Source organism: Salvelinus alpinus, chromosome 27 (assembly GCF_045679555.1).
Source record: "Salvelinus alpinus chromosome 27, SLU_Salpinus.1, whole genome shotgun sequence".
Lineage (NCBI taxonomy): Eukaryota > Metazoa > Chordata > Actinopteri > Salmoniformes > Salmonidae > Salvelinus > Salvelinus alpinus.
In genome coordinates, this window is record NC_092112.1 from 36,528,603 (window position 1) to 36,549,928 (window position 21,326).

Consider the following 21,326-nt stretch of genomic DNA (forward strand, 5'->3'; position numbering starts at 1 on the left):
TATCATGGTCCAAACACACCAAGACAGTCCTGAAGAGGGCACGACAACACCTTTTCCCCCTCAGGAGACTGAAAAGACTTGACATGTGTCCCCAGATCCTCAAAAAGTTCTACAGCTGCACCATCGAGAGCATCCTGACAGGTTGCATCACCGCCTGGTATGGCAACTGCTCGGCATCTGACCGTAAGGTGCTACAGAGGGTAGTGCATACGGCCCAGTACATCGTGGGGCCAAGCGTCCTGCCTTCCAGGACCTATATACTAGGCGGTGTCGGAGGAAAGCCCCAAAAATTGTCAGACTCCAGTCACCCGCACGGCAAGCGGTACCGGAGCACCAAGTCTACGACCAAAAGGCTCCTTAACAGCTTCTACCCCTAAGCCATAAGACTGCTGAACAATTAATCAAATGGCCACCAGACTTTTTACATTGACACCCCCCCCCCCCCCTCCATTTGTTTTGTACACTGCTGCTACTCGCTGTTTAATATCTATGCATAGTTACTTCACCCCTACCTACATGTACAAATTACCTTGACTAACCTGTACCCCGGCACACTGACTCAGTACCGGTACCCCCTGTATACAGTCTCGTTATTGTTATTTTATTGTTACTTTTTATTATTTTTTACTTTAGTTTATTTGGTAAATATTTTCTTAACTCTTTCTTGATCTGCTGGTTAAGGGCTTGTAGGTAAGCATACCACGGTAAGGTCTACACTTATTCGGCACATTTTGGGGCGGCAGGTAGCCTAGTGGTTAGAGCGTTGGACTAGTAACCGGAAGGTTGCTAGATCAAATCCCAGAGCTGACAAGGTAAAAATCTGTTGTTCTGTCCCTGAACAAGGAAGTTAACCCACTGTTCCCCGGTAGGCCGTCATTGAAAATAAGAATTTGTTCTTAACTGACTTGCCTAGTTAAATAAAGGTTGTGACAAATATAGTTTGATTTGATTTTGTTCAAGTTGGTTGAGATCTTGTGACTGAGCCACAGCCAAACACACACACACTCTCTCTCTCTCACTCACACACACACACACACACCCTATGCTCCTTTGAGACCCCTCTTTCAAAGTCACTGAGATATTTTCTTCTTGCCATGGTAAAATAATGGTCCCTCATTTACTCAAGTGTTTCCTTTGTTTTGGCAGTTACCTGTATGTATCGCTCAATGTCTTTATAAGTTGTTTTACAAGTCTGAGAGGGTTTTTCCGACCAGCCCCACCTCTCAGCTTTACAGCAAGCCAAGTGGCGGACTGACAATTTATTGTTTTTCAATTTTTTTTGGCCTTTTGTTAGGTTTTGAAGATGAGTTTGGTCCCTCTGTAAAAACGATGTCTTTATGCAATAATAATAAGTGTCTTTCACTGGTAGCTAGCCAACCATAATGACATTGGCAGCATAATTACTCTGTAATGGTGAAGATTACCGGGCAAAGGGTTAAGCTCAGACAATCAGACCGACAAGAAATGAGGGACCCTGCATAAAGAACTGACCATTTAACAAGTCTGAAGAAAGAAAACTCTCGCTCTCTCTCTCGCTCTCTCTCACTGCACCCCTCTCTCTCTCTCTCCCCCTGTGTGAGTGGAGGCTTTTAGTTTAGTTAATTGTCTCTGTGTGAGTCTGTTTGAGCGAGGTCATCGTCTCAGACCCTGCAGACAAGTCATTAGTGCTCTCTTGCTGAGGCGAGGTGATGCAGTAGAATCATCATCACCATGGGAGCATCCTCACTGTGACCCAGTGCTGAGTTCTGCTGCTTTTGTTTAATTCTCTCTTAGGCTGTGTTTACACAGGCTGCCCAATTTTGATATATTGGCCAAATCAGATCAGCCTTTTTGCCAACAGTTGGGCAATCGATCAGAATCGGGCTGCCTATGTAAATGCAGCCCCTATGACGTTCAGGGTTCATGTGCTCTGAACTCTGTTGCTTTTTGTCTGAGTTACTCTTTATGCTTCAATACCTTTGTAAGGACTCAATTTCCTTTTTTTCCCCCTTCTTCATATTATGTACTCCTTTCAGGAAAAGTAATTCTGATTTGTGCTTGAAAAGAGTACCGGAAAGAGCTTCATTCCAGTTCAGATGTTGTAGGACAAAGTGTGAGAATAGTGCATCAGCCCATATACCTAGATATCATGTTTGCTTCTACCTGATCTCACCTGGAGTAGCTGGTGTAAGCCTTGTCCAATACTTCTACCTGATCTCACCTGGAGTAGCTGGTGTAAGCCTTGTCCAATACTTCTACCTGATCCCACCTGGAGTAGCTGGTGTAAGCCTTGTCCAATACTTCTACCTGATCTCACCTGGAGTAGCTGGTGTAAGCCTTGTCCAATACTTCTACCTGATCTCACCTGGAGTAGCTGGTGTAAGCCTTGTCCAATACTTCGGGAGAAATCACAGTTCATGAAAGTAGTATACAATACTATACAAAATAATTGGAGTTGAAGTCACATTTACATTACATTACATTTAAGTCATTTAGCAGACGCTCTTATCCAGAGCGACTTACAAATTGGTGCATTCACCTTATGATATCCAGTGGAACAACCACTTTACAATAGTGCATCTAACTCTTTTAAGGGAGGGGGGGGGTTAGAAGGATTACTTTATCCTATCCTAGGTATTCCTTAAAGAGGTGGGGTTTCAGGTGTCTCCGGAAGGTGGTGATTGACTCCGCTGACCTGGCGTCGTGAGGGAGTTTGTTCCACCATTGGGGTGCCAGAGCAGCGAACAGTTTTGACTGGGCTGAGCGGGAACTGTACTTCCTCAGAGGTAGGGAGGCGAGCAGGCCAGAGGTGGATGAACGCAGTGCCCTTGTTTGGGTGTAGTCACCAGTAATATATATTAAAAAATATATTTTTTTCAAAACATTCTAAAATGATAAATTGTAATGTTGTTTATGTTCTTATTTCTCTAAAGATTCTGCAAATAATGTTGCTGAGATTTGGTTGAATTAGACTTTTCCACAATGCGACATGAACTGGCGTGGAGAGGAGAAGGGGGAGGAGAGGGGGAGAGGAGAGGGGAGGGGAGAGGAGATGCATTAAAACCTGTGAAAGCCTTTCAGAATCTCCTGGAAACATTCCATTAGTTGTGTAACTGTAATCCACTCAGTTTCCTCCATGCACTCTATCTCTCATTGTCCATGGATATGAAATACATATCCATAAATATTCCCCATGCCACAGTCCTGTCATTCTGTTCTGCATGCACTTTACATTGCATAAAGCAACAGTCTACAGCTTTGGTTCTCAATCCTGGTCCTGGGGCCCCTCGGGGGTGAACGTTTTAGTTTTCGCCCTAGCACTACACAGCTGATTCAAATGATCAACTCATCATCAGGCTTTGATGATTTGAATCAGCTGTGTAGTGCTAAGGCTGAAACAACAATCCCCAGGACCAGGACTGAGAACCACTGGCCTACATGTTACATGGACACACACTTGAGTTATCTGAGGTCTGCATGGTACTGCATTATGGATATTTTTGCAGTGGTAAGGGCCTTTTTATATGTGGGGTTTTGTGGGGTTTTGACAAGTCTGACTTTGCTCAGTCAATCAGAGCGTGTGTGTGTGTGCGTGCGTGTGCGCGTGTGTGTATGTGTGATTGAACACTGTCTCCATAATCTAAGCGAATCTCCTCAATGTGATAATTGGCTCCCTGGGGTGCTGTATCTTCTCTTCTCATCACCATCCACAGAAAAACACTGTGTCGTAACACACACACAGACACACACACACACACAGATTTTACTCAACGACTGATTTGAAGCTGGCAGAACTCTTCTGGCAGGAAGGAAGTTGCAGGGAAGACAAAGCAAGACCATATCCAGACTGACCTAGCCAGAGGTTTATATCTGTCTTAATGTCTCACAGTATACAGACTGACCTAGCTAGAGTTTTATATCTGTCTTAATGTCTCACAGTATACAGACTGACCTAGCTAGAGTTTTATATCTGTCTTAATGTCTCACAGTATACAGACTGACCTAGCCAGAGGTTTATATCTGTCTTAATGTCTAACAGTATACAGACTGACCTAGCTAGAGGTTTATATCTGTCTTAATGTCTAACAGTATACAGACTGACCTAGCTAGAGGTTTATATCTGTCTTAATGTCTAACAGTATACAGACTGACCTAGCCAGAGGTTTATATCTGTCTTAATGTCTAACAGTATACAGACTGACCTAGCTAGAGGTTTATATCTGTCTTAATGTCTAACAGTATACAGACTGACCTAGCTAGAGGTTTATATCTGTCTTAATGTTTAACAGTATACAGACTGACCTAGCTAGAGGTTTATATCTGTCTTAATGTCTCACAGTATACAGACTGACCTAGCTAGAGGTTCATATCTGTCTTAATGTCTAACAGTATACAGACTGACCTAGCCAGAGGTTTATATCTGTCTTAATGTCTAACAGTATACAGACTGACCTAGCTAGAGGTTTATATCTGTCTTAATGTCTCACAGTATACAGACTGACCTAGCTAGAGGTTTATATCTGTCTTAATGTCTAACAGTATACAGACTGACCTAGCTAGAGGTTTATATCTGTCTTAATGTCTCACAGTATACAGACTGACCTAGCTAGAGGTTTATATCTGTCTTAATGCCTCACAGTATACAGACTGACCTAGCCAGAGGTTTATATCTGTCTTAATGTCTAACAGTATACAGACTGACCTAGCCAGAGGTTTATATCTGTCTTAATGTCTAACAGTATACAGACTGACCTAGCTAGAGGTTTATATCTGTCTTAATGTCTAACAGTATACAGACTGACCTAGCTAGAGGTTTATATCTGTCTTAATGTCTCACAGTATACAGACTGACCTAGCTAGAGGTTTATATCTGTCTTAATGTCTCACAGTATACAGACTGACCTAGCTAGAGGTTTATATCTGTCTTAATGTCTCACAGTATACAGACTGACCTAGCTAGAGGTTTATATCTGTCTTAATGTCTCACAGTATACAGACTGACCTAGCTAGAGGTTTATATCTGTCTTAATGTCTCACAGTATACAGACTGACCTAGCTAGAGGTTTATATCTGTCTTCATGTCTAACAGTATACAGACTGACCTAGCCAGAGGTTTATATCTGTCTTAATGTCTCACAGTATACAGACTGACCTAGCTAGAGTTTTATATCTGTCTTAATGTCTCACAGTATACAGACTGACCTAGCCAGAGGTTTATATCTGTCTTAATGTCTAACAGTATACAGACTGACCTAGCTAGAGTTTTATATCTGTCTTAATGTCTAACAGTATACAGACTGACCTAGCTAGAGGTTTATATCTGTCTTAATGTCTAACAGTATACAGACTGACCTAGCTAGAGGTTTATATCTGTCTTAATGTCTCACAGTATACAGACTGACCTAGCTAGAGGTTTATATCTGTCTTAATGTCTCACAGTATACAGACTGACCTAGCTAGAGGTTTATATCTGTCTTAATGTCTCACAGTATACAGACTGACCTAGCTAGAGGTTTATATCTGTCTTAATGTCTCACAGTATACAGACTGACCTAGCTAGAGGTTTATATCTGTCTTAATGTCTCACAGTATACAGACTGACCTAGCTAGAGGTTTATATCTGTCTTCATGTCTAACAGTATACAGACTGACCTAGCCAGAGGTTTATATCTGTCTTAATGTCTCACAGTATACAGACTGACCTAGCCAGAGGTTTATATCTGTCTTAATGTCTAACAGTATACAGACTGACCTAGCCAGAGGTTTATATCTGTCTTAATGTCTCACAGTATACAGACTGACCTAGCTAGAGGTTTATATCTGTCTTAATGTCTAACAGTATACAGACTGACCTAGCTAGAGTTTTATATCTGTCTTAATGTCTAACAGTATACAGACTGACCTAGCTAGAGGTTTATATCTGTCTTAATGTCTAACAGTATACAGACTGACCTAGCTAGAGGTTTATATCTGTCTTAATGTCTCACAGTATACAGACTGACCTAGCTAGAGGTTTATATCTGTCTTAATGTCTCACAGTATACAGACTGACCTAGCTAGAGGTTTATATCTGTCTTAATGTCTAACAGTATACAGACTGACCTAGCTAGAGGTTTATATCTGTCTTAATGTCTCACAGTATACAGACTGACCTAGCTAGAGGTTTATATCTGTCTTAATGCCTCACAGTATACAGACTGACCTAGCCAGAGGTTTATATCTGTCTTAATGTCTAACAGTATACAGACTGACCTAGCCAGAGGTTTATATCTGTCTTAATGTCTAACAGTATACAGACTGACCTAGCTAGAGGTTTATATCTGTCTTAATGTCTAACAGTATACAGACTGACCTAGCTAGAGGTTTATATCTGTCTTAATGTCTCACAGTATACAGACTGACCTAGCTAGAGGTTTATATCTGTCTTAATGTCTCACAGTATACAGACTGACCTAGCTAGAGGTTTATATCTGTCTTAATGTCTCACAGTATACAGACTGACCTAGCTAGAGGTTTATATCTGTCTTAATGTCTCACAGTATACAGACTGACCTAGCTAGAGGTTTATATCTGTCTTAATGTCTCACAGTATACAGACTGACCTAGCTAGAGGTTTATATCTGTCTTCATGTCTAACAGTATACAGACTGACCTAGCCAGAGGTTTATATCTGTCTTAATGTCTCACAGTATACAGACTGACCTAGCTAGAGTTTTATATCTGTCTTAATGTCTCACAGTATACAGACTGACCTAGCCAGAGGTTTATATCTGTCTTAATGTCTAACAGTATACAGACTGACCTAGCTAGAGTTTTATATCTGTCTTAATGTCTAACAGTATACAGACTGACCTAGCTAGAGGTTTATATCTGTCTTAATGTCTAACAGTATACAGACTGACCTAGCTAGAGGTTTATATCTGTCTTAATGTCTCACAGTATACAGACTGACCTAGCTAGAGGTTTATATCTGTCTTAATGTCTCACAGTATACAGACTGACCTAGCTAGAGGTTTATATCTGTCTTAATGTCTCACAGTATACAGACTGACCTAGCTAGAGGTTTATATCTGTCTTAATGTCTCACAGTATACAGACTGACCTAGCTAGAGGTTTATATCTGTCTTAATGTCTCACAGTATACAGACTGACCTAGCTAGAGGTTTATATCTGTCTTCATGTCTAACAGTATACAGACTGACCTAGCCAGAGGTTTATATCTGTCTTAATGTCTCACAGTATACAGACTGACCTAGCCAGAGGTTTATATCTGTCTTAATGTCTAACAGTATACAGACAGACCTAGCCAGAGGTTTATATCTGTCTTAATGTCTCACAGTATACAGACTGACCTAGCTAGAGGTTTATATCTGTCTTAATGTCTAACAGTATACAGACTGACCTAGCTAGAGTTTTATATCTGTCTTAATGTCTAACAGTATACAGACTGACCTAGCTAGAGGTTTATATCTGTCTTAATGTCTAACAGTATACAGACTGACCTAGCTAGAGGTTTATATCTGTCTTAATGTCTCACAGTATACAGACTGACCTAGCTAGAGGTTTATATCTGTCTTAATGTCTCACAGTATACAGACTGACCTAGCTAGAGGTTTATATCTGTCTTAATGTCTCACAGTATACAGACTGACCTAGCTAGAGGTTTATATCTGTCTTAATGTCTCACAGTATACAGACTGACCTAGCTAGAGGTTTATATCTGTCTTAATATCTCACAGTATACAGACTGACCTAGCTAGAGGTTTATATCTGTCTTCATGTCTAACAGTATACAGACTGACCTAGCCAGAGGTTTATATCTGTCTTAATGTCTCACAGTATACAGACTGACCTAGCCAGAGGTTTATATCTGTCTTAATGTCTAACAGTATACAGACTGACCTAGCCAGAGGTTTATATCTGTCTTAATGTCTCACAGTATACAGACTGACCTAGCTAGAGGTTTATATCTGTCTTAATGTCTCACAGTATACAGACTGACCTAGCTAGAGTTTTATATCTGTCTTAATGTCTCACAGTATACAGACTGACCTAGCCAGAGGTTTATATCTGTCTTAATGTCTAACAGTATACAGACTGACCTAGCTAGAGTTTTATATCTGTCTTAATGTCTAACAGTATACAGACTGACCTAGCCAGAGGTTTATATCTGTCTTAATGTCTCACAGTATACAGACTGACCTAGCTAGAGGTTTATATCTGTCTTAATGTCTCACAGTATACAGGTTGACCTAGCTAGAGTTTTATATATGTCTCAATGTCTAACAGTATACAGTCATATGAACTGTCTCACAGTATACATGAAAACAGAGCTAAAACTACAATATGAAGCACTGTATTGGAGCTTATTAACAATGGTTACTCATGTACAGTATGCTATAGTACCAATGGTTGTTAACCTATCTGGGAACGGGGTTCCGCTACCCCTTGCCAACAGCCAATGAAATTGCAGGGCGCCAAATTCAAACAACAGAAATCTCATAATTCATATTTCTCAAACGTACAAGTATTAGACACCATTTTAAAGATAAACTTCTCGTTAATCCAACCACAGTGTCCGATTTCAAAAGGCTTTTCGGTGAAAGCACAACATATCATTATGTTAGGTCAGTCACAGAAAGCATACAGCCATTTTCCAACCAAAGAGAGGAGTCACAAAAAGCAGAAATAGAGATAAAATGAATCACTAACCTTTGATATTCTTCATCAGATAACTCTCCCGGGACAACATGTTACACAATACATGTATGTTCTGTTCGATCAAGTTCATATTTATATCCAAAAACCTCAGTTTACATTTGGCTTTGCCTCCAAAACATCCCGTGAATTTGCACAGAGCCACATCAATTTACAGAAATACTCATAATAAACTTTGATAAAAGATACAAGTATTATGCACAGAATTATAGATATACTTCTCCTTAATGCAACCGCTTTGTCAGATTTCAAAAAAGCAAACCATGCAATAATCTGAGTACGGCGCTCAGAGACCAAAACAAGCCAAACATACCCGCCATGTTGCGGAGTCAACAAAAGTCAGAAATAGCATTATAGATATTCACTTACCTTTGATGATCTTCATCAGAATGCACTCCCAGGAATCCCAGTTCCACAATAAATGTTTGTTTGATAAAGTCCATCATTTATGTCCAAATACCTCCTTGTTGTTCGCGCCTTGAGTTCACATGACGTGCAATCATGACGCGCGATCACTAGGTCCAGACGAAAAGTCAAAAAGTTCCGTTACAGTCCGTAGAAACATGTCAAACGATGTATAGAATCAATCTTTAGGATCCTTTTAACATAAATCTTCAATAATGTTCCAGCTGGAGAACTCCTTTGACTTTAGAATTGCAATGGAACGCAGGTTGCTCTCACGTGAATGCGCGTGGTCAGCTCATGCCACTCTGCCAGACCTCTGACTCATTCAGCTCTCATTCGCCCTCACTTCACAGTAGAAGCCTCAAACAAGGTTTTAAAGACTGTTGAACTCTAGTGGAAGCCTTAGGAAGTGCGAAATGACCCCACAGACACTGTATATTTGATAGGCAATGAGTTGAAAAACTAAAAACCTCAGATTTCCCACTTCCTGGTTAGATTTTTCTCAGGTTTTTGCCTGCCATATGAGTTATGTTATATTCACAGACATCATTCAAACAGTTTTAGAAACTGCAGAGTGTTTTCTATCCAATACTTCTAATAATATGCATATATTAGCATCTGAGCCTGAGTAGCAGGTAGTTTACTCTGGGCACGCTTTTCATCTGAATGTGAAAATGCTGCCCCCTAGCCCAAACAGGTTAAGCTTCTTCAATACAAGAAAAGCACATGAGGATGTTACTCTATTTCAGGGTTTCTCAAACTCGGTCCTTGGGCCCCCCGGGTGAACGTTTTGGTTTTTGCCCTAGCACTACACAGCTGATTCAAATAACCAACTCAACATCGAGAGTTGATTATTTGAATCAGCTGTGTAGCGCTAGGGCAAAAACCAAAACGTTCTCCCGGCGGGGTGTGATCTGTAGGGCCGAACCTCAAACTGTGCCAGATTCTTCAGTTCATGTACAGACTAGGAGGAGGTCTATTACATGGTCCTCACACTGTTACCTGATGACTCCCATCGTGTCCCTCTCTATTCTCTCTCTCAGACTATTCTTTCAGGGACACTATGGTGCATGTGCCTTTATGTGTCTTATCATGTGTTAGCCATTGTTGCGTGTCCTGTCATTGGAAGTCATTGATGATGCATGCTGTGTTAAAATGATTTCCCAAGTCGGAATTAATGAAGTAATACTCTACTCTCTCTCTCCCACACTCTCTCTCACTCTCTCTCTATTCCCTATCTTCTATACTCTCTCTCTCTCTCTCTCTCTCTCTCTCTCTCTCTCTCTCTCTCTCTCTCTCTCTCTCGCTCTCTCCCTCTCTATTCCCTCCTCTTTATTTGCTCTCTCTCTCTCTCTCTCTCTCTCTCTCTCTCTCTCTCTCTCTCTCTCTCTCTCTCTCTCTCTCTCTCTCTCTCTCTCTCTCTCTCTCTCTCTCTCTCTCTCTCTCTCTCTCTATTCACCTCTCTATTCCTCTCTGTCTCTCTTGCTTTCTTTCTCTATTCTCTCTATCTCCCTCTCTATTCATATGTCTCCTGAGTCCTCAGTCTACAGTACTGACCAGATTGTTTTCTGTTTAAGAGAAGAGTTGGCTAGACAGCCACCCAGTTAGACCAGAAATATTGGAGGTGAAAGACTGAGAGTTGGAACAATGAATGAATACACTGATGGAGAGATGGGGAGGAAGGACATGCTCTATTGCACTTCACTAGCAATTTCTCCCCTCTAGGTTTGGTCTAGGTCTGGCCTACCGTCTGCACGAATGCCACTGTAGTGGTGGTGTGGCATGGCCTAAGTCTAAGTGGGTTTTAGACAACCGCACGTACACACACTCATATATATATATAAACACATAAATACAGCCTCAATTTGTTCCCAGTTTGATAGAAGAGCGATTTTGGAGCCAAGTTGGATCCAAACAGTGGTGTTAATCAAACTGTGCCTATATATAGGACGGTGTATTTCCGACTTATACCTTGATCTGTTAGGCTACAGTCCCGTAGTCCACGTATTTCTTGCTCTGCATTTGTTAACTTAAACTCGAGGAAGGTTAGTCGATTTTTTTTCCAATGCCAGCCTTTGTTCTTAGGTTGCAGTCTTATGTTTAATACATGAGGATTGGAAGACTTATCCATTTTTGGCTGCTGCGCCTGTTATTCCCAGGCAGTGTCTATATTTAAGAGCTACTATAGGCCAGATATGCACCCTGGGAGCTGCAGTCTTCGACCTCAGGTGGAAGTCTTTCTGAATACGATTACAATTTAAAACCTCAAAATAGAACTTGGAGGAATTTGCCTTGACACCATTGGCTATGTGGTTCGGGAGGATTTGGTTTTACAGCGTTTATCCAAAACAAGGTGAATCCAGTTTGGAGGAGACATTAGAAAAAGGTGTTGTGTTCTAGTTTAACTCTGTGACCTCACCGTCCTTGGTGTGCAGTTATAGGCCAGTCCATTAAGCTTGCACCTTGTATTCGTGAATCTCATTCCTTCTCCAACCTTCTCTTTCTCTGCCTTTCTCTACCTCTCTCTCTCTCTCCCCATTTCTCCTTCCATGTTTCCTTATGTGTTTTGGAGGGGTTGAGATAATGCAGAGCACACCTTTCCGTTGCATATTCATGTACATTGGACAATAAAGTCATCTTCCTCCATCTTCTTCTCTCCCTCTGCAGCTGGTACCACCTATATCTTCGGTAAGGGCGGGGGCCTGATCACGTACACGTGGCCTAACAACGAGAGGCCCAGCACGCGTACCGACCGCCTGGCTGTGGGCTTCAGCACCACCATCAAGGACGGCATCCTGGTCCGCATCGACAGCGCGCCGCGACTCGGTGACTACATCATGCTACACATCGTAAGTCCAGTTTCAGTCTTGCCGTTGTCCCTACTGTTACCATGACATGGTGTCCCCAAGACAGGGCCACAGTGCAGTACAGTACAGTAACTATATCATACTACACATCGTAAGTCACCTTTTAGTCTACTGCTAGCCTGCATGGTGTCCCCAAGTCTTTTTCTCAAGGGCACCAGTGTAGTCTACAGTGTCTCCTGTCTAACCCTGGACAGGGAGACTACATCTAGCCCCAATTTGTAAAGCCTCTTTAGTTCTATGGTTCTCAGTGTATTTACAGTGATTCCTTACAGTAGTAGTTAAAGCACTACACACCTGATTCTACTAATTCATGGCTTGATCATGAGGTGTGTAGTGCTAGGCCAAAAATGTAACTGTCGACCCCTTTGGGCCCCCAGGACCAGGACTAAGAACCACTGTTCTAAACAATGACCTACAATGAGAATGGGGAGGTACTGAAGTTGAACCAAGTGATAGCATTGCAACGGGGGGCCAATCCATAATAGATATCACAGTATGTTCCCCTCCCTTGTTTCTCCCTTGTTTTCTAACTTTGTATGTCACACAATCCTCTCAGAACTACTTTCTCTCTAAACAATGCAGTGAATCTAAACTCTAAGGCATGAATAGTTAATAAGCCATGTCTGTGTGATGCATGTGGAGAACACGATCACTGTGCCTGGAAACCCTGTGTGAATCAGCAACATTAATATGTTATGACTAGGACCGTGGTGGTCATGAAATTTTGTCAGCCGGTGATTGTCGAGCAAATAACTGCCCGTCTCAAGGTAATTGACCGTTAATTAACGTAAACACATTTAGCATCTCCTGGCTTCAACCACTGATGCAGGCCTTTGGAACATCTACATTTTAAAAAGTCGAATAAATCACTGTAATATAGCCTACACCATCACAATAAATCCATTATTTATTTTAGACAGGTCTAAAGAAACATGATATGAAGAAAATGCCGTCTATTTCAGAAGAACGGAATAGCATACTCTGAGTTGTTCTTATGTTAGGCCCTGATCTGGCTATGCCACATGGCTGTGGGCTACACTAGTTCATTTAGCAGACAAGATTTGCTTAGAATTCTGTGACATTATTTTATATTATTTTATAGTATGAAGAATGCAATTGAACATAAGTGAATAAAATATAATATATATTTTCTCCAAACATTTCGTCAGCCAACAAGATGAGTAGGCCTAACGAACAGGAAAAACACTGGCCAATGTCAATCTACTATTCCACATAGTACAAAAGTCGACCTATTCTATTCTGTGTGAGAAATAAACATTCCAAACATAATCCGGGACAGTTGTGGGATGCTATAGATCCCAAATGAATATAACCACTAGCATAAAAAAAAACAGTTTTAAGCAGTGAGCCTGATGCAACAGATCAGAACATTTAGCTTAAAATGTTGATAAACTATTAGGCTATTTCTTCCCATTATAAGCGCAGCAATGTGCACACAGCAGTAGGCTATAAGCGAGAATGTTCCATTAGCAGGAAAACCCATTCTCAAAAGTGACCGCAAATGTGAGTATGCGTGTAATGCTTTTATTAGAAAGATCCATTTTTATTGTGAAAATGATCTCCCCCAAACTCTAAACTCACTCGCTGCGTATGTATGCCAGTTAGGTTCTACACCCATTGTAACGCGGATTAATCTCCTTCATTTTAAGAAGTTATTTGGCCACTTTAGTTGTGATACACACCTTATCAAAATATACAGCGCATTCGGAAAGTATTCAGACCCCTTGACTTTTTCCACATTTTATTACATTACAACCTTATTCTAAAATGGATTTAATTTTTTTTATCCTCATCAATCTACACACAATACCCCATAGGAACAAAGCATGTCAGAGCAAAAAAAAAGCCTTGAGGTCAAAGGAATTGTCTGTAGAGCCACGAGACAGGATTATATCGAGGCACAGATCTGGGGAAGGGTACCAAATAATTTCTGCTGCATTTAAGGTCTCCAAGAACACAGGGGCCTCCATCACTCTTAAATGAAGTTTGGAACCACCAAGACTCTTCCTAGAGCTGGCAACCCGGCCAAACTGAGCAATCGGGGGAGAAGGGCCTTGGTCAGGGAGGTGACCAAGAACCCGATGGTCACTCTGACAGAGCTCCAGAGTTCCTCTGTGGAGATGGGAAAACCTTCCAGAAGGACAATCATCTCTGCAGCACTCCACCAATCAGGCCTTTATAGTAGAGTGGCCAGACGGAAGCCACTCCTCAGTAGAAGGCGCATGATAGCCCGCTTGGAGTTTGCCAAAAGGCACCTAAATACTCTCAGACCATGAAACCAAGATTCAACTCTTTGGCCTGATATGCCAAGCGTGACGTCTGGAGGAAACCTGGCACCATCCCTACGGTGAAGCATGGTGGTGGCAGCATCATGCTGTGGAGATTTATTTTTCTTTAATCAATTTTAGACGAAGGATGTAAACTAACACCCCTAAACTAAGTCAAGGGGTCTGAACACTTTCCAAATACACTGTATAGGTCTATGGGCTAGGCTACATGTGCGACTATGATTTGAAAAAGTCTATAAAAAGCATGCGTTGTTTCTTGCCTTAAGCTGGGCAACATTACGTGATAATATATAATTCACACGTGATAGGCTAATATTGTCACCCATCACACTATTTTTGATTTTTTTACTAAATAATATATGTATGAAATTTGTTTTGATTTAGAATGGACCATTATCACCAACTGTATTGAAACAGGGGCAATGGAAAAAAATACATGTATATTATACATAATGTATGCACTTAAATAGCAAATGGTGGACACTTTTCCCGTGGTTCATTTTCATGCCAGCCAGGTAGGCTATACTCCTGTTGTAAAGAGAAGCAATGTGCTTAATATTAGGAAAGTTGAAAAATAAATAGAGTAGGCCTAGCCTATAGAAAGCTGATGGGCTCCTCCTCTTTTTAATAGAGGCCATCAAAACTCGGTTTTCTCACGCAATTGCATAGCCTATAGAAATGTTGCGGAACATGAGCTCATGGGCTCTCATGAAGTGTTTGATTCGACTTTAAATACCATTTGCATTGACGTCAGAGTGATTAGCGGGACAATAGAGTGTTGAGTACCAGGCAGTTAGCAAGTCTGGTAGGCTACTAATGACCATCAGCAGCATCAGAGCTTGGAGAAGCCTAATTACCATGACCAAACGGTCACGTGGAATTTGACTGCCATCATGAGTCGTGATCGCCGGTGTGGCGGTAATATGTTCACCGTAACAGCCCTATTCAATACCCCTTGTTTTTGTTGTTGTGGTTGACTTATTGACATAATAGTCAACAAAGATGGCCGCCGACTATAGCGATGCCAAACGTATTTATTGGAAAAGTGCCGTGTGCTGATGGGGTGTGAAAGTAGTGATGTTGAGGAGAGAGTCAGAGAAGTATGAAGAGCAGAGAGGGATACAATTACACCAACAGATTGAGAGTCTTTCTCTCCTCAAAGACTCCCCTCGTCTCTGGAGTGTGTTGCAACGTACTGCTGGATGTACGCTGCTCCAACCTCACCATCTGGTCACACAACATGAAGGCCAAGTAGTGTTTCTATATAGCTGCTTTACAGTCTAGAGGAATGTCTGTGTGCAGGGGTGGGGGTGTGTCTGTCTGTGTGTGTGTGTGTGTGTGTGTGTGTGTGTGTGTGTGTGTGTGTGTGTGTGTGTGTGTGTGTGTGTGTGTGTGTGAGTGTGAGTGTGAGTGTGAGTGTGAGTGTGAGTGTGAGTGTGAGTGTGAGTGTGAGTGTGAGTCTGTGTGTGTGAGGGAGAGAGATAGGAAAACGCCGCTCCTCATTTTAACTGGCTTGGTAATTGCAGAAACCTCGATAGGAAGGAAATCAAATGCATTTTTAATCCTATTTTTTCTTTCTCAGAGCTGAGCGGCACTCTCCAGCCAAGCTTCATATCAGTTGTAATTCGGCTCCAACTCGTTAGAAATACATTTCTTCATTCCTGTAGTCTCACAAAGCAAAAGGCAAATTAATTTATCATTAGAGTGCAGGAGGAGAGAATGTATTTAACAAATTGATGCCATGTATAGTCACAGTACACGCTCAAGTTTAACACTGGTCAATACTTACAGTTATATTTCTGGTCGTTGTTTTAAAATACCGTTTATTCTCCATAACCTACCTGGCTGCTAAATAATCGTTAACATTAGAGCCCCCAGTGACGTCTTTTAGAATTTCGATATCACATATTTAGCTCCTCAACCTTAGCCCTTAGATAAAGACTAATGGCCAGTCGAAGACCTCCACTACACAATACTGTCAATGAACAGAACATCATCGAGCCCAGTTCAAATCTATTACAGTGTAGATAATGATTCAAAGTGACAGATGTCAACCCATCCTGTGTTGTTACCTCCTGAATCAGACAGAAACGGTTAAAAGGATTACATAGTGACTGCACTGAAGACTTGTCTAACCAAAGGTCTTATCACAGACATTCATCCCCTCAGGGATCACTTAGCCTTTAGGATCATTAGCAACTGGATGTGTTAGGATTAGCTAGCTACCGTTGCTAAGACGTCGCTGAAATGGCTTACAGGGACTGCTCTTTGGAACTGATAGGTTTCTAATGAGACAGAAGAATGGAATTGGAAAGGTATAGAGAACAGAGAACTGGCGTCATCTGTTTTTTAAGTCATTCAAACTATTCATTGCATCGTTGATTTCTGTAAACCCTCTATTCTTCAAAGCATCTCTTTGTATTATGCCTTCATATGATGCAAAAACATATGAAAAGTATGACTAGTGGGTACCGTAGAAATAGAAAATAAAGATCCCGTTCAGGTCATTCTAGTCATTCTATTTCTATGGTTTTATACTAGCAACTAGGGCTGTTAAGGTGACTGTATTACCGCCACACCGGTGGTCACGAGTCATGACCGCAGTCACGGTAAATAGGCTTCTTCAAGCTCTGATGCTGCTGATGGTCATTAGTAGCCTACCAAACGTGCTAACTGCCTGGTACTCAGCACTACTGTCCCTCTAATCACTCTGACATCAATGCAAATGTAATCGGAAAAAAACTAATCAAACACTTCATGAGAGCCCCTGAGCTCATGTTGTGCAACATTTCTATAGGCTATGCAATTGCGTGAGAAAACAGAGTGATGGCCTCTATTAAAAAGAGGAGGATCCCATCAGCTTTCTATAGGCTGGGTCTACTATAATTATTTTTCAAAACATCCTCCATTCGCTATTTAAGTGAAGTGCATGTGACATGTAATTTTTTTACCTGCCCTTGTTCCGAGACAGGTGCATGATAATGGTCCATTCTAAATCAAAACTAATTTCACACATATATTATTTAGTATATGTAAAGATAAGACTAAATTAAGAATAGTCTGATTGGTGACAATATTAGCCTATCACTTGTGAATGATGCCCAGTATGTGCAGTAAGGCAAGAAAGAGCGTATGCCTTTTTTTGCAACTTTTTCAAATCATTAGTCCCACACCTCATGTAGCCTAGCCCATAAACCTATATGTTGACAAGGTTTTGTATTACAACTAAAGTGACCAAATAACTTCTTAAAATTAAGAACATTAAGCCGCTTTACAACCGGGGTAGAGCCTAACTGGCATACATACGCAGCGTGTACGTGTCAAGTTTGGGGAAGAACATTTTCACCATAAAAATGCACCTTTATAATAAAGCATCACATGCATCATCGCATTTGCAGTCACTTTTGAGAATGGAACATTCACACTTATAGCCTACTGCCGTGTGCGCATTGATGCCCTTATAATGTGAAGAAATAGCCTAATGGTTTATCAACATTTTAAGCTAAACTATCTGATCTGTTGCATCAGCCTCATTGCTTTTAAAAGGGGTTTTGATGCTAGAGGTTGGAGTAATTTGGGATATATTGCATCCCACAAATGTCACAGACTATGTTTGGAATATACATTTCTCACACAGAATAGAATTGGTAAACTTTTGTACTATGGGGGATAGTAAATTGACATAGGCTAGTGCTTTTCCTGTTTGTTAGACCTACTCATCTTATTGGCTGACGAAAAGAAAATGTGGACAGTTCTTCTATATGCACCTCTGAATTGGATAAGAAGGATGCTTGCAGTTGCATCCCCGGTGTGTCTGTCTTCACTTGTAGCCTACTTCGGAGCTGAGATGCCTGTGAGAAGGACCCGATCATGTGACAGGTATTGGCTAATAAGAAGAGAGAGCCATGTGAGTGAGAGGTGCTTCGGAGCAAGGCGATGGCAGCCGGGAGAAGGGAATTATAATTATTATATTTAGCCAAAGGGAACAATGGACACTTTGGCCGCAAAAGGCATGGATTTTTTTGGGGGGCATTATGGCCACACAAGGGGGATGCCGCTGGGAAATTTGATGCCTGGTGAGAATATTATCAAGTGCTTGTCAAATTGTGAATGAGAGACTGATGAAGTGTGTGTAGCCTGCACAAGAAACAAATCAGAGCTCATGCCTTTCATGCAACTTTTTTCAAATCATCATTAGTCACATCATGCAGCATTAGAATGAATTAAAAATCAAAATATATAGCCCAACATTTGTATCACAACTAAAGTTACATAAATAACTCTAAATTAAGCATATAGGAGGGCCTGTTTCTTTGTTAACCGCTCAACACAGAATAGCCACATGTGCGCAATCCGTCGGAAATCGTTTAGAGAAAATATCCTTTCTATTTAATTCAGCTATGTTCAATTGCATTCTTCATACTCTAATATAATATAAAATAAAATCACGGAAATCTAAGCAAATCTTGTCTGCTAAATGTTGTCTTCTGAAATAGACTACATTTTCTTCATATCATGTTTCTTTAGACCTGGCTAAAATAAATTATGGATTTCTTGTAATGGTGTAGGCTATATTAAATTGATTTATTATAATTCTTAAAATGCAGATGTTCGAAAGGTCTACATCAGTGGCTTGTAGGCTATGTGTGGAAGCCAGGAGATGCTAAATGTGTTTATGTTAATTAACGGTCAATTACCGTGAGACCAGCAGTTATTTGCTTGCCAATCACTCTCCATCTTTCTAAACTCTCTCACTCCGTTACTTACCATCTCTCTCTATCGCTATCTCCCTGTATCTCGATCTCGATCTCTCTCCATCTCACTCCATCTCACTCGCTCGCTCGCTCTCTCTCTCTCTCTCTCTCTCTCTCTCTCTCTCTCTCTCTCTCTCTCTCTCTCTCTCTCTCTCTCTCTCTCTCTCTCTCTCTCTCTCTCTCTCTCTCTCTCTCCATCTTTGAACAACTAGCTCAAGGCTTGTGTTGGTAATCATGAAACTGTGCTACTCGCCTCCTAATACAATGCAGTGTTTGTTTTTTTGGACGTGAAGGGCGATTTAGAGTATTGCTGAATGGCTGGCTTTAGGACACTCCGAATAATTACCTCAATATAGACTAGAGCAATTTTTCCCCTTTTCTTTTTGCCAGTTCTCAAATTGGTCTAGACTGTTTAAGGACTACTTATGCAAAGTATGAAACAGAAAAACACTGAGCTTTTCTATAGTCATATAGACTCCATCCAAGAAGCTTACTGATTAGCCATTTGTTTAAGCTCGAAGTTGCTAATATCACTCTTGTTTTATAACAACCGAACCTCATTTAAAACGATTGTTTTGAAAGCGATGACATCAAAAGCAACTGAATCATAGGTAAGAGAAATATCCATACCAACGGAAAATATGGTCACAAAATGGATGCCTGGGCTCTCCTGAAGCGGTATGACTCGTAGCACAGTCACTGTGTCTGTTGTGTGGTGGTGTATTGTGTTGTATAAGACTTCAGCACTGTACCGTAGGTCCCGTCTCCTCTTAAATCCACAACAAAACTCCTGGCCCAGGAGGCTGATGTGTTGGTCGTGACTCACACAGTCTCATGCCAGGGAATGTACATAGCTGCAGGTGAAGCTTATCCAGGACATGCCACACAGGGAGGGAGAGGGAGAGGGAGAGGGAGAGGGAGAGGGAGAGAGAGGGAGAGGGAGAGAGAGAGGGAGAGAGAGAGAGAGAGAGAGAGAGAGAGAGAGAGAGAGAGAGAGAGAGAGAGAGAGAGAGAGAGAGAGAGAGAGAGAGAGAGAGAGAGAGAGAGAGAGAGAGAGAGAGAGAGAGAGAGAGAGAGAGAGAGAGAGAGAGAGAGAGAGAGAGAGAGAGAGAGAGAGAAAGCTGGAGAGAGCGAGAAAGTGAGAAAGCTGGAGAGAGCGAGAAAGTGAGAAAGCTGGAGAGAGCGAGAAAGTGAGAAAGCTGGAGAGAGCGAGAAAGTGAGAAAGCTGGAGAGAGAAGGAGGGGTGAGAGAGCGAGAAAGTGAGAAAGCTGGAGAGAGAAGGAGGGGTGAGAGAGCGAGAAAGTGAGAAAGCTGGAGAGAGAAGAAGGGGTGAGAGAGCGAGAAAGTGAGAAAGCTGGAGAGAGAAGGAGGGGTGAGAGAGCGAGAAAGTGAGAAAGCTGGAGAGAGAAGGAGGGGTGAGAGAGCGAGAAAGTGAGAAAGCTGGAGAGAGAAAGAGGGGGGAAATATACCTTAGCACAAAATCCTTTTAGACATAGTCTAAAAAAAATATCTGTTTATAAAAGGGAAATGGTGAGCATTTCTGTGCAAATACATTCTGTATTATAACCTTAGGACCAAATATATTTGCCCTTGTGCTGTCTGACACTGTCTCCCTACTGACTGCATCAAAAGATACGTCCCTCATCCCATCCCTGAGACATCTGATGAGAAAGGGTGATTGAGAGGTGGTCTGAACACACTCCTTTACTCTCCTCGCCTACTCTTCCACTACTCTCCTCTCCTCCACTACTCCTCCCTGAGATCTCTGACACTTCACATCCTGTATGTCTCTCTCCTACCCAGCCAGCAATCGGATCCAGCATACATTACCAAGCAATCAGACAGGATTTCTAATGTTGCAATGCCACAATGAATTCCATTACCCGCTTGAGCCTCCTCACTTTAATTCAGATGGGGAAAAAAAGGTACAAGTTGTAGGTAATTGAAAAGCCCATTCCAGACAAGAGTACACAGTCAATGTGTCCCAAATGGCACCCTGTTCCCTACATTGTGTGCTACTTTTGATCAGAGGCCTGTGTAGGGAATAGGGTGCCATTTGGGACGCCGGCAGAGAGACCTACAGGGTGAGATGAGATGAGACGCGTGTTGGGCGGGCTGCAAGGGTGGGTAAATATTATATTGCATTCCAGACCACACTGAGTCCATTTTCTCTTTGACAGGCTGTGGAGATGAGAGGGTGTGTGTGGGTTGTGTGTGTGTATGCGTGTGTGTGTTGGGCTTTCATTTTTAGAATCCACTGTGATGTTTTATAAGTCAAGCAGGGACTGAGATAT

At 41.6% G+C, this 21,326-nt stretch overlaps 1 protein-coding gene across 13 annotated transcripts in view; it reads left to right on the top strand.

The window, feature by feature from the left end:
• Positions 1-21,326, top strand: part of LOC139556484 (neurexin-3b-like) — a 328,473-nt gene that overhangs the window by 189,155 nt on the left and 117,992 nt on the right. For all 13 annotated transcript variants that reach the window (XM_071370487.1, XM_071370488.1, XM_071370489.1 and 10 more), the window contains one exon: positions 11,770-11,951. In XM_071370487.1, coding sequence (XP_071226588.1) covers positions 11,770-11,951 — 182 coding nt within the window. The remainder of the gene's footprint in view (positions 1-11,769; positions 11,952-21,326) is intronic.